Below are 14,960 nucleotides of genomic sequence, written 5' to 3'. Positions count from 1 at the left end.
TTTTAGGGTCCTAATTTACCACAATTTCCCCACAGGTGAATGCTTAAAAAAAAGAAATGAAGAAATAAAAATGAAAAAAAAGGAGACTTGTATGGTGAGAACAAACATAATATTGATAATAATAAAAGAGAAATTACATAAAATATAAGATGGAAAAACTAAAAGAAAAGAGATGGAGCACTATTAGTATTGTTCTGCCAGGAGCTAACGTTTTATTGGTTGTTGGAGAATTCATTGCTATCTATTGGAAACAAAATGCTCTAAATTAAAGGAACTAAGTCAAATTTGCTCAAGGAGGAAGTGCCTGGTTTGGACAAACCGAGTATTGAAACAATTGGAATGCTTTTGGATTGATTGGAATTGGAGTTGTTGAAGAGATTGGATAGCTTGACATTGGAAACCCTCTTGCCGTCCTCTGTTCTTTGTTCTGCTCCCTTCCCAGTGGGTCACCGGCGTGGGAGTCGAGTTTACCATGTTTGCCACTGCAAGGAGCTCGGTCAAGGTCATGATCCATCTTAGCCTCTCCTTGTTTCTACTTCATCGTGTCTCCCTTCTCCCCCTCCTCTCTCTGATTGCTCAATGTCTTGAGGTTCTCTCTCTTCATTGTTGCGGTTTATGTACTAGTGTGTGGCGGTTGCCCTTCTTTCCTCTCCTCTGACCAAGGGGGCTGTTCTAGTTTGAGGGAGCTTCAAATTTTTCTCTCTACTTCATCGTGGTTGGAAAATATTAGGACAAATATTTGAATATTGGAAAGTATTCTCTCTCATGGATAATGAATTTAAACGGGGTAACATTTGAAAAATGTAATAATGTACCTTATATTAAAGACTAAAAATGCTTTTAGAAGATACTTTATATAAAGAGGGATTGGAGGGCCAAAGAGCCATATTACCCCTTTTCCTCTTGATTTGAGATTAATTCATTATGAAATTTTGGCTTATAATATGTTGCTATTTTTTGGCCTGGAATCAAAATTCTGTTTACATAGACTATTGATTTCTCCACTTCTCCTTTTACCTCTTTGACGTTGGAATTTTACTGATCAGATCAGAATTTCTGATTTGATATTTTATAACTACAGCATCATTAAGATGCAACATTTTTTAAAAAAAAACCTAAATCATTAAAATTTGATTTTCTTACTCAATAATTTGAAGAAAAGAGGAGAGGAGTACTGGACTACTGTAGCTATAATTTAGAATTTTTTTCAATAATTATTATAGGCTTCCTCAGAGAAATGTCATGATCTAGACGAACATCTTTATAAATGTTTCAATTGACGTGGACTGTTCACATGGGATTTAGACGTTGTACTTCTTTCTTTTCACATGTTTAGGTTATATATTTTTTTATTTATAGTAGGTTTATATATATATATATATATAAGATTGATATTAAAAAATTAATATGATGGTCCTGTAGCTGTTCCAGATTTTAATTTGGTTCCTCCTCAGAATCCAATTTAATTTGATTATATAGAACTGCAGATATTTTAATTTGTATTTGTTTCCCTACCATAGAGGCATCAAAACCAAAAATGACTCTCTGTGCGAATTGACGCGTATTATTCCTCAGTCTTGAACCTTAATTTTTGTCCATACCTTGTATCATTGAGACTTTAAGGTTTTAACTATAGAAAAACCAAGAGTATAAAATTATTCACTCGTTTTGTGTGCGTGTATGGATGTGTGAACGACTAGCCGCGTTGTCTTGACCTTATCAAGCTTGTGGATGTATGGCTTGGCATAATTAGTTGGCTAATAGTATGAAGCACGTAGTGATAGACTGATTTTACTACTGATAAATACCTAGTTAGTAAGTTATGTGGTATACAACATGTTTTTTTTAAAAAAAAAATTAGGTATTCATTGATTCATATAATATTGAGCTTAAGATGCCGGTTATTGCTTCAATGTATTTTAAAAAGCTGATATTGAAATGTGCCATCATATGAACGACAGAGGACAAAATTCAAGTATAAAACTGTCTTTTATTCATTTGGTTTTCCTCCGGAGTTGATAATAAGAGAGAATAAAAAAATCGCACAAACAATTAAAATAACAAGGATTATGGAGTTTGCGAATACATGCCATCAAGTTGATAATAAAAAAAGATTAACAAAGAGACTAAACTATATTGAAGGAAGCCTCAAAGAAGTACTCACCGGTAATAAAATATTAGGGCAATTGAGAAAATAATATTATCTCAAGTTCCGTACTGCGTGACATTTTTATATTTTAATTTAATTCCACTGGCCAAACACATTACTGGCAAAAATTAATTTAATAAATCTTTGTTACCTAGCAGTCAGAAGAAAAGAAAGTACTAGAAATCGACAAAATCTTTAATTCAATTCTTATCAAAGGCACACCCACTTGCCTAGAAATTAGAAACACTTCATCATATCTCTTCCGAGGAAAGCTCTCAGAAATTTGAACCTCAACAACTCTCTTTTTCACATTTCAAGGTTCTAGTTTTATAGGTCTCCTTCATTCGCAGAGCCATTAAAAGATCTTTGAAAGCTCAGTGAGTAGTTGCGGCCCCATTCTATCCTTTGAAAGTCTATTGAAACATGGAGAGTTTCACTAGTGGATCATCATCATCATCATTGTCATCGTCATCAAGGCCAAACCGTGTTTATCTGAGTTTCAAAGGAGATGACAGAACTTGCGGATTCATAGATAGGCTTTGGGCTGCTCTTGAAAGTGATGATTTGAAAACCTTTTGGGATGACAAGAAGCTTGACCCGTGTGATTCCATCTCTCTCCCGCCTCACTTTCTCAAAGCTATTCAGCAATCCAACATTTCCATTGTTGTCTTCTCCAAAAACTATGCTTCTTCTATATGGTGCCTTCTGGAACTCTCCGAGATTGCTGCACGTGTCCATGAACCGCGACATACAGTTTTTCCAATTTTTTATGATGTAGATCCATCTGATGTACAGAATCAGAGTAATTCTTTTGAAAAAGCTTTCGCCGAACATGAAAAAAGATTCAGTGAAAATTTAAGCAATGTCCACAATTGGAGGTTAGCAATGAAACGAGTTGCCCATCGGCCTGGTTGGTACACACCACACAAGTGAGTAATTTATTTAGTCTTGAATTTTTTTCCCATCAATCAGTAAAACAGGCTGTTGAAAATAAGCAAGTAATTTTGTTTTTTGTTTTTTCTTCAGCCCATGGCAACAAACTATTGATGACATTGTTAGAGAAGTGAAGAAAAAAATGCGAGAATTAGTTCATGTTGATGTTGACATGGTGGGGATGCAATCTCGAGCCCAAGAAGTAAGAAAGCTTTTAGAATTGGGTGTGAATGATGGGGTTCGAGTTGTGGGCATTTGTGGTATGGGTGGGATTGGGAAGACAACTCTTTCCAGAGTTGTGTATGATATGATCTCTCCCATTTTTTATGCTTCTCATTTCATATTCAATGGGAATGATTTTGTTAAGAGCACTAGTCTGCTACCTGGGGAGAATATTCTCCTAGTTCTTGATGATATTAATATTTATGATCTTAAACTAATAATTCAGATTATAGATGATAACTGGTTAGGCAAAGGGAGTAGAATCATCATAACAACCAGAGATGAAGGAGTCCTAAAGGGTTTTAAGATGCATCATATTTATAGGGTTAAACCATTGACTAAGGATGAAGCTCGTCAATTACTCTATAGAAAAGCTTTGAGAAGTGATTTTCATGTAAGGGCTTATGAAGAGCAAATAAATGGCATACTTGAATATGCTAATGGACTTCCCTTAGCAATCGTAGAATTTGCCTGCTTCTTACACAGTAGAAGAACTTCAGAATGGAGCGCTAGTGCCTTCGTTGAATTCAAAGAGGTTGTTAACTTTGTGATAATGAAGGCCCTCAAAAAAAGTTTTCTAGAATTGAGCTCTGATTCTCAAGAAACTTTTTTAGACATTTCATGTTTTTTCATAGGGAAAGAGATTGACTATGTAGAAGGAATTTTAAGGTGTTATAGATATTGGGGAGTGGATATACAGCTATTGATTGAGAAATCACTTATGACTGTTATAGATCAAAAAATACAAATGCATGGTCTAATGCAAGAAATGGGAAGAGAAATTGTGCAGCAACAATCCCCTTCTAGGCCAGAAGAGTGGGATAGACTGTGGGATTTTGATGATGTTGATCGTGTTATGCAAAATGACAAGGTAGGTCTTGCTGATATTTTTTTAGGTTTTCCTCAAAACATTAATATTATAATATGTTAAAATTGATGTAATCTTACTTTGGATTGTTGTTACATAAATGTATTTATTCTCAGGTTAGTCCCAAAGTTAAAGCTATAGTCTTGGATCTAGAAGATTCACAAGGAAGAACATTAAATGCTGAAGCTTTATCACGCATGAGCAATCTTAGGCTGCTCATATTTCGTAACGTGAAATTTACTGGGGTCCTAACAGGTCTTTCAGAAAAGCTCACGTATCTTTCATGGCACCAATATCCTTTCACCTCTTTACCTTCAAGGTATAATCCGTTTATCCTTGGGGAATTGAATTTGACTGATAGCTGCATCACAAGTATATGGGATAGCTGCATCACAAGTGAATGGGATAGCTGCATCACGAGCGAAGGGGACAGCTGGGACTGGGATAGATGCCGAGAAAAAAGGGTAATATAATGTTAATTGTGTGCACGTACGCCCTTCTAACTTTTTGATATTTTTTGCTATAATTCAGGACTTTATTCATTCGCATGAGTTAATGCAAACGACTTGTTTATGAGAAATAATCAAAAATACTTATATATGATTTCTATTTAATAAAATGTATTAAGATATTTTATATTTTATATTTATATTTATGCTATGCATCTATATCAGATATGTGCCAAGTGTTTATGTGTGAAGTTTCTAATCAAAAACTGTGTCCGCCACCGGCGGCAACGAGAAAAGGTAATGCAATTGTGCGTGCGTACCCTTCTGACTCACAGATACTGTATGCCTAATTACCTCATACACTATTTTTCATTCACAGGTTTTCCGATATTTGAGAAACATGAATCTCAGTGGCTCCAAAGATCTAACCGAGATGCCAAGTTTCTTTAAATTTCCAAGTCTTGAGAGGCTAGACCTTGAACGATGCATTAAATTATCACAGCTTCATGCATCCATTGCTGATCGTTCAGAGATCAAGTTCTTAAATTTGAGAAATTGCATTAATCTTGTTAGTATTCCCAACAATTTATTTTCTCTACCTTCTTTAGAAATGTTAAATTTAGCTGGATGTTCCAAATTTGCCAATTGTATTAACTTCTCTTCTTTTGAGGAGGAGGATGGTGAGAGAGAAACTACTTGTAAATTATTTTCTCGAAAGAGAGACAGAAGCTATGTAAAAACAAATCTATTTAAGTGCACTATTTGTTAATCAGAAATATAATGCTGTATCATTAATTATTCATATTTATTTTTAATATGTATATCCTCTCTCTTATTCTTCTCTTTCTTACTTTCTCAACTCCCCTATTTTTTTCTATATTATAAAGATTAAAGTATATTTTTTATCCTCTAACTTTAAATAAGGTTTTAATTTTTTTTTGTTTTTATAATGTATCTTTTCAGTCATTTAATTTTAACACCGTTTAAGTTTAAATCTTTTAAAATAACAATGATTAGTATAAAAAATAATTATTTAAAATTCATGGTGTTATAATTAAATGACTGAAAATATATTTTATAAAATTAAGGGATAAAAGTGAAACCTTGTATAAAATTAAAAGATTAAAAATATACTTTAGCTTATTATTAATGACATATATAATTAACTTTCTTACTGTTGAGTATTACAACGAGAACATTCTCTGTGATGCCAATGCACAAAGCTAATCACAGAGTGTTGCTAGTAAAAAATGTGGAGATTAAAGTTTATTAACATTAACAACAAATAATTCAACTTATAGTGAACTTATTGATTACATTTCACCGCACAAAGAACCAAGCTCGGTCCACTTTACTTTTTTTTTTTTTTTGCATTGTCCATTTTGTCTTGATTTATATACTAATATTGAAATCATATTCAAGTATTTATATAATTTTTCGAAGTTATACATTTAAAAATAATTAAATTTATGATTTATCGTTAATGAGAAACTATAAATCGCTTTTAGATCCACAAGACGTAAGACAAGAGTTATTAGAAAGGTATCATCCCAGTTTTTTTTGTCTAAACTTATATACTTAGCTTTATACATTTAAGGTATGTGTTTTCAATTAAATCAAGACATATGTATTTTTTATAAATTATTTAATCTGTAATAAATTCTTGTTATTAATATTAACATATTAAAATCTGCATGCCTTGATTTGATTAGATAAAAACATATTAAGTTGATAAAGCTAAGTATATAATTCTTGCTCTTTGCAAAATAGTAAAAAATTATGATGAATCTTGGTAAGAATAGAGTCGGGAATAAGGGTCGGGCTTGATGGGATGCCCGTTTAAGCCCGTTTTAATAAGGGTTCGGGCTTAAAAATTTGGTACTTTTTGAGATAACCGAGCTTCAAAGCCCGGCCCTTTTAAGCCCTAAAAAAAGAGGTTCGGGCCCAGGCGGCTGTGAAGCCCGTTTTACTTTCTTTTTTTTTTTTGGTATTGTAGGTGATGATGATGAAGAAACCCGTGAAGCCCTAAAATTTGGTATTGTAGGTGATGATGATGAAGAAGCTGCAGAGATAGTTGATATTGAGCCTCCACCTCCATCTTCCACGAGTAGACCTACATATGAGAGTTTCAATATTTTATTTGTGGATGATGATGATGGAGATCTTGATTAGGATTGATGATGATGTTTGCCTTCATCTTATTTGGACTTTTAAATTTTTTGTTTATTTTTTAGATTATGTGATACTTTGGTTGAATGTATGTTGAATTTTAAAATATTTTAAGTAAATTTTAATGTTAAATTTTATTTTATTTTATTTTATTCCTATCAGGGCTTATGGGCCCGGTCCTAAGCCCTTTGAATAAAGGCCGGGCTTCAATTTTAGGGTAAAATTAAGGTAAATGGGTTTTAGGGCCTAGGCCCATAAGGGCCGAGCCCATATGAATTAGGCCCGCCCGTTTACCAACTCTAGGTAAGAATAATAATAACATCGTATTAAACAAATGTGGGGTTTGTTCTATTAAAGGAAATGTACTTTTTCATTCTCTACACCTCCCGTAATGAATTATTATGTGTCTTCACTTCTGCAAGTCCAAAACATTTGAAGTGCAATAAATATTTAATGTAAAATTTTTGGGAAAATTATTTCGGAAAACCTGAAAAAAATAATATTTATTATAAAGCATGTTAAAAATAATAATTATTGAGAAGGACCAAATATTAAAATATAAATTTTAAAATACAAAATTATCCCTAGTCAAATTTCCTATATTTTTTCTAACCACGTCTCAAATTGAACTTGGCAATTACGTTACTGGCAATGGTAAAAGAAGCAAACAATGCTAGAAATCATAATAAGTGAAAAATTTCTTGTACATTAAAGATTTGCGAATAAGACCTATAAAGATAAGTTGACACTAAAAAAATCTTTTCGAACCAATTAAAAAATAAAATGTAATAATTTTTTTAAAAACAAATTTTTTAAATTATATTGATTTAATTTTTTAGAAGTAATGATTTTAAAATTATATTCAATTAATTATTTAAGAAATAATTATTTTTTAAAGTATATTGATTTAATTAAAATTTAAAACTGTATTTTTGTTTTCATTTGTGTGGAATTGAAATCTGCACGACTTTATTTTTCAATATTTTTTGTAACTTATACGGTATAGTTAATTTTAAGGTATTGTTAATAAGGTTTATATTAAGGTTAGAATAGTTAATTACATTTATCTTGGTCCTTCAGCCTAATTTAAATTTTTATGGTCCTTTATAATAAATATTATTTTTCAAGTCCTTAGCAATAATTTTCCCAAAAAAATTTACTCAGCTTTTCTTTCAATTTTATTTAACTATCATGTACAGAAAAACAAAATTTAGGACAATTTTTTCATATATTCTTAAATATTAATTTTAAAAAATGAGCGAGTAAAAAAATTATTTTTTTCCTACCATACAGACATCAAAACCAAAAAAGTGTGTTGAGTAGTATTGAAAAAAACGAAAGGATGGAAAGAAATAAAATAGGGGGAAAAAATATATCATTCAACTTTAGTACCAAGCAAAGGAAGGGGTGTGGCATGTTTGATATTTTGTCTAGGAGTGGTGACTGAAGACCGAACGACCAATCACTCTCTTTAATTGGTTTTGAATATTTTTGTTGAGAATGTTTTCATTTATCTAAATTATGAATTTAAAAAAAGAAAGTATTTTCCATAGATAAGAAAGTACTAAAATATATTAAAAAATGAGATTTAATTCCCTCGATCGATATGATAACTTCCTATTAAGGGATCCAAATCTTAACTTTATATATAGGGTGCATCATTCTAGGAATCTAAAATGTATGTATAGGTTTCTATATGATATTTTATTCTTTATTGCTGTATAAACAATAATTATGTATTCCAATAAAGAAGAATAATTATTTATTTTTAAAATCATTTGTTTACACTTAGCAAGAATTAATTTTATAAAATGATTAAAAAAGGTAAAATATATTAAAGCTTTTTTATACAATATTTTAATCTTTATTTTTAAATTGATAGATAATAATTTAACCTGTTTTTTAACTTCAATATTTCACAATTTATTATTAATATTTTTTAAAAAAATTATCTGACCGCAATATCAATTTATTTATAAAATATATAAAAGAATTAACTATACAAGTGATTTTAATCTTAGACCCTATATGTAGCTTTTAAAATTTTTTTAACATTTTTTCATCAATTAATGGTCATAGTTTTGCACTATTTTCAAATATTACAAATGAACATTACACCAAAAATAAGTCTAGAATTCAAAATGCTCTTTAATCTATAATTTAAAGACTAAATTACACTTTAAATCTTAAAAAATCCCATGTCTTTTAAATATTTACAACTATTCAAATGCAATTAAATTAGCTGCAAAATTGGTAAAATATGTTATATTTTTACATATTTATTTTATTTCTTTATCTATATGCAAGAACATTAAAAAGGCTAATATAATGAAATGAAGGGAGTGATCTAATATATATTCAAATAAAAAAGCATCAATTATAAAAGAATTAATGAAAATATAAAATAAAATTTAAACCATCTAAATCTTTCATTATGAAATACACCAAATCACAAAAATATGCACAAAAACCACGGTTACTTAATAAAAATTTAATTTTTTAAAAAATATATAAAAAAGTATATTTTATATTTTTATAAAAATAAAAAGGAATTAATTTTAAATTAAAAATTTTTTTAAATAAAAAATTTAATAATTTAAATATTTGGGCTAGCTCAATAAGCTCCAAGCTTGAGGGCATTAGATACAAACTTGGCCATATAAGCTTTTTTTTTTTTTTTAATGTGTTTAGACTAGCTTGAATAAGTAGATTCGAATTGATCCCAACTCAAGTAACCTTACCTGCTCTACTTCAATGTCCAAACACAATTATATTATAAATTGATGTAATACATTTTTGGAGTGAATGTTGCATTGGCCTGGCTAGCTTGTGCATTCTACGAGGCATCCTGCGGCCAACAACAAGTGCTAGCTCTCGCAAATTGATATAAAGCTCATTAACATGTGGAAAGCCGTTACCGTCTCCGCCAACTTTTTCCTTAATCAACGGAAAAGTAAACAAAAGTTTAAGGTGAGTTTATCCTTTTTTACTTTATAATTTATAAATATGACCAAACAGAATATAAAGCTGCGGTCTTCTGTCTCAATTAACGCGTGTAAAGCTTTTATTGTCTGAGGTCTTGTCCATTACAAGGAAAGAGGTGTTTGATTTTATTTTTTATTTTTTGGGACAGAAGAGGTGTTTAATTGTTAAGGTTGAAATTTCCGGCGAAAGAGGTACGAAGGGTTTCGAAGTCTAACTTCCTATGCAAGTCTGTCTCTCTTTCACATAACAAGAACAAAAATGTTTTGTTACATTATTATCTTGCTTTTTACATTACGTGATGTTGGTTTGAATGGTTGGCCAAAAAAAAAAAAAAGATGTTGCTTTGAATAAGTTATGACTTACGACGGAAAAAAGGGGGGTTTAGAACTTAATAGTTACATTTCGAATTTTTTTTTAAAAAAAAGAACATAAGTCACAAATATCCATTCAAATAATTATAAATATAAAATTTTCATTGTGAATTGATTCATAGATTTTTCTCGTTATTCATAACTGAGAATTTCATATTTGTAAACTGTTTAGGTTGGCCTACTTAAACCATGTGAGAAAAAAAAAATCTAGAAGGGGATGTGATTCCGTCTTTCTTCCACCTCACTTTCTCAAAGCTATTCAGCAATCAAATATTTGCATTGTTGTCTTCTCCAAAAACTATGCTTCTTCTATATGGTGCCTTCAGGAACTCTCAGAGATTGTTGCACGTATCCATGAACCACGACATATGGTTTTTCCAATTGTCTACGATATCTTCCTCCCCTACACAGAATTAAAGAAAATGACTTAAAATGGGTCCTTTTTGTAGATGTAGTTTTGAAGTCATTTTCTGTATTTTTTTATTAACTAACTGTCAAAATTATTTATTAATGATACGGGCAATATTGAGTCATTTTCAAAAGTTGAAGTAGAACATTGCATAATAAATAAGTTTAAATTCTAAATACTTTTTAACCTATAGTTTAGAGATAAATCTGTTATTTAACTTTTTTTTTAATCGTGAAGCGTTGAAAAAGGATGAGTTTCTTTGCTGAAACTAATTTTAATAAATTATGGTTAAAATTTTTAATCCATAATTTTTATATAAAATTATTTTTGATTGAGTGAGAATTATGACATTATTTTTACTTTCAGCATGAAGTTTTTTACATTATCTCAAATCAACTTATACATGAAAGCATCTTTTTGCCCTGAGCCATTTACATGTTACATAGTAGATATATAGAATCCACGACCTTTAGTTAAGAAACATTTAGCCTCCCTTACATAGTAGAAATTTTTGTACCGTCTTCTAGAGTTTAGGAATAAAATTGTACTATATAATCTTGAGTCAAGGAAACTAGTGACCCCTCGCAAAATTCTTTATAGATAGACTTGTATCTTAAACTTATATATTGCTTATCAAGCTCAATTATAATTGATATGAAAACTTACATATCAACTTAAGTTTACTCATACTTGAATTTCATAACACAACATTATATTATAAATTGATATAACACATGCAGTTTTCGAGTAAATGTTGCATTGATTGGCCTAGCTAGCTAATGCATTACTCTCTTCGTTCCTATGTATAAAAGGTTTTTTATAACTTTTTTTTTATCTCTAAATATAAGATGTTGTTAGCATATTTTTTAATTAATGGACTATTATACCTTTATTAAATTAGAAAAAGAAAAATATAAGTACTCTCATTAATTTACTTTGAAAAAAGAAATTATTTTTTACTTACAATAATTAGAGGTAAAATTGAAATGTTAATATGTTTTTAATTAAATAACCAACTTTTATTAATTTGCATGATTCGGTTAAAAATATCTTATATTAGAGAAGGAGGGAGTATATTTTACGAGGCATCTTGCAACGAAAAAGTACTAGCTAGCAAATTGATAGAAAGTTCTTTAACTTGTGGAAAGGGTTTAACGTCTTCACCAACTTTTGCCTTAATCAATGGAAATGTAAACAAAAGTCATGGTCTTATGGAGTTCCTTCATCATTATCATTGCAACAATGCAATTCTTTAATTTCAGCCGATGAAGACAAAGAGTTGATAGAGAAATTCTCATATAAATTGGATGCACTGCATTATTTATAGTCTGTCCATAATTAAAATACCTTAAGTCATCTAAATAAAATCTTAACTGAAATTGTTTTAATTGATTTTATTATTATAACAGAATGTATATTTAATTTCTTACTTTTTCTATCTCTACTATTTTTAATGTCATAATCAATTTATATTTAATATTATCATGAATGTCATATTTTTATATTAGAAAGAACACAACTGATGTAATGTACGTAGTTAGTGTACTTAAGAATTTCTCAAGCTTACATTACCCATCTCATACATTTAAGTCAAAGGTCAATTGATTTTGTGCAATTACGTCCCTCTTTCCATTTGGAGATGCTTCATGCTGCTGGCTTCCTACAAGCTTGTGAAATACCTGGAAGTCAAACGTGATACGCGACATCATGCAAGAATTTCTCAATTCCTAAGTAAATTCTTGATGACAAAACGTAGGGAAGTAATTTTGACTCATTTTTAAAGTGGTCTCTTCTGTCATAATTAATAACGTGTGGAAATTTAAATCTTGTCTTGGCAACTTTTCCACAACTTGATTTGATGTGGAAAAATTTTATACTTTATGAAGGAAAAGTAATAAACAAAAGTTATGGATTTTCTTCATTTCTCACTGCAAGCTTCCACCATTGAAGAGGAAAAGACAACATTCACCATTGGACACGTTAATAATTTCTTAAAAAATTGTCAAGAATTATTATCAAAGGGGCATGGTTGCTGGGTCTTTTTTTTTTTTTTTGTCAACTTTTTACCTGCTTCACAATCACCGCTTAATTATTATAGAGTAACGTCACAATTCAAATCAAGAACATTAAAAAAAAAATGTAACCTAACAGCCATCAGAAGAAGAAAAAGTATGAGAAACGAACAAAATTTTTAATTCTTATCAAAGCCCCACACAGACTTGCGTAGAAATTAGAATCCCTTCATATCTGTTTCAGGGCAAGCTCTCAGAAATTTCCACCTCAACAAGCCTCTCTTCTTTTCATTTCACGGTTCTAGTTTTTATCGGTCTCCTTCATTCGCAGAGTCATTAAAAGATCATTAAAAGCTCAGTGAGTAATTGCGCCTCCATTCTATCCATTGAAAGGCTATTGACATGGAGAGTTTCATTGGTGGATCATCATCATCATCAAGGCCAAAAAATGTCTATCTAAGTTTCAAAGGAGATTATGCACACAAAATGCTAATGACTCATTTGTAAGAAAATATCAAAATATTTTTTATCAACTAATGATATATATGTATGATCTTATTTAATAGATAACACATATACACATTAAGACATCATATATTTATATTTACAGTTATGCATGTGTACTTCATATATATTGCTAAGTGCTGGTGTGAAGTTTTTTTTATGAAAACCGTGTTTGGTATAGGAGATGTGAAAATGTAATGTAATTATGAGTGCGCACCCTTCTAATTCACAGATATTGTGTGGCTAATTATGTGGCGCACTGTTTTCATTCACGGAATTTCTGGCACTTGAGAAACATGAAATTAGTGGCTCTAAAGATTTAACCAATGCACGATGCCAAATTTCAATGGATTTCGAATACTTGAAAGGCTAGACCTTGAAGGATGCATTAATTGTCACAGCTTGATGCATTCATTGCTGATCGTTCAAAGTTCAAGTTCTTTGAATTTGAGAAATTGTATTAATCTTTTGTTAGCATTCGCCACGAGTTATTTTCTCTACCCACTTTAAAAATTTTAAATTTGGCTGGTTGTTCTAAATTTTTAAATTGCCTTAACTTTTATCCTTTTGAAGAGATTGGTGAAGAAGAAAATATTAAGCAGTCATTTTCTCAAAAAAGATAGACACTACTCCATATTTCTATTTATAGGAGAAAATATTACGTTTAACTTGTTTTTTATATAAGTAAAATCCCATATTTCAATAAGCATTTGTTTCACATTTTCTAAATCAACCCTCATAATTTACATTAGTGAAAAATAATTAATGCATATTTATATTGATTAACATAAGGTATTTTAGTTTAATTTTTTTATTTTCAGACATAATTATTATGGTTAACTAACTTTTTAAACTGTGTGATATAATTTTTTTCTTTTAATTATAGAAATGGAGGGAGTATGTAGAAACGATTCTGTTTAAATGTAATGACACTTAGAATGTTGTATCCGTAATTAATCATGTTTGTTTTTTCTCCCTCTCCTCTCTCTTACCTCTACTTATTTCGAAACGAGAGGGAGTATGTAGAAACGATTCTGTTTAAATGTAATGACACTTAGTGCCCGTTTGGATAAGGAGAAAACGCGCGTTTTGGATCCAAAATCGATTTTTTCTGTCAATCTATCCAAACAGTCGAAAATGATCAAAAATCAATTCTGGGCCAAAACGCGCGATTTTCCCGAAGCTCCCTTCATCCAAAAGTTTGTCAAAAACGTTGGGGAAAATTACAAAAACAGGCCCAGGAAAAAATTACAAAGAAAGCACATAATTTAATAAAAATAAAATTAAACTCTCTTCTTTTTCTTTTTTTTTCCTTAATAAAATTTAAACTTTATATATTTAAAAAATTAATATTTGATATTTAAAAATTAAATTATATAGTTAAAAATTAATTTTGATTAAATTATCCAAATATCTTCAATTCTGTTAAAATCAATTTTAAAAAAATAGTATCCAAACAGATTACGTTATAACATAATCAATTATGATTAAAATCTACCACTTAATCAATTATTTTCATAATCTATTATACCCAACTGAAATCCAAACAGACCCTTAGAATGTTGTATCCGTAATTAATCATGTTTGTTTTTTCTCCCTCTCCTCTCTCTTACCTCTACTTATTTCGAATTTTTAAATTCTTAGTCTTTATTTAAATTTAATCTAATTGATTTGGTCCTTTAACTTCACTCTCCCAAGAAAGAAAGAAAGCAGAAGCCAGCAATAACCAATGAAAGGAGAGGGGCCAAGGAGAAGCGTGGAATGTCAGGTGGAGTGACAAAAGTGTATGGCCTTGGGGTCGTGAAAACAGCCACTTTAAGCCACTTTAACTTGGTTCTCAATATTTTTTTTATTGAGTTTAGCTCATTAATTTAGTATACCTTAGAGTT

At 30.2% G+C, this 14,960-nt stretch overlaps 1 protein-coding gene across 2 annotated transcripts; it reads left to right on the top strand.

The window, feature by feature from the left end:
• The first annotated feature begins 2,395 nt into the window (after positions 1-2,395).
• On the top strand, positions 2,396-5,396 carry LOC129316386 (disease resistance protein RUN1-like). 2 transcript variants are annotated; one of them, XM_054960790.1, is made up of 5 exons: positions 2,396-3,078; positions 3,176-4,175; positions 4,289-4,636; positions 4,847-4,918; positions 5,001-5,396. In XM_054960790.1, the coding sequence occupies exons 1-5, from the start codon at positions 2,573-2,575 to the stop codon at positions 5,388-5,390; spliced, it is 2,316 nt and encodes a 771-aa protein (XP_054816765.1). In that variant the 5' UTR covers positions 2,396-2,572; the 3' UTR covers positions 5,391-5,396. The 2 variants fall into 2 exon arrangements, with proteins under 2 accessions (XP_054816765.1, XP_054816766.1); XM_054960791.1 differs by lacking the exon at positions 4,847-4,918.
• The last annotated feature ends 9,564 nt before the right edge of the window (positions 5,397-14,960 follow it).

The sequence above is a fragment of the Prosopis cineraria genome, unplaced genomic scaffold (genome assembly GCF_029017545.1).
Source record: "Prosopis cineraria cultivar Desert tree isolate PC_DT_omini unplaced genomic scaffold, ASM2901754v1 PC7, whole genome shotgun sequence".
Lineage (NCBI taxonomy): Eukaryota > Viridiplantae > Streptophyta > Magnoliopsida > Fabales > Fabaceae > Prosopis > Prosopis cineraria.
This window is presented reverse-complemented; position numbering and strand designations above follow the sequence as displayed.

Coding starts and splice junctions, on each gene's coding strand:
- LOC129316386 (XM_054960790.1), top strand. CDS start 2,573: ATGGAGAGTTTCACTAGTGGATCATCATCATCATCATTGTCATCGTCA. Junction 3,079..3,175: donor GGTTGGTACACACCACACAA/GTGAGTAATTTA, acceptor TTTTTTCTTCAG/CCCATGGCAACAAACTATTG. Junction 4,176..4,288: donor GTGTTATGCAAAATGACAAG/GTAGGTCTTGCT, acceptor ATTTATTCTCAG/GTTAGTCCCAAAGTTAAAGC.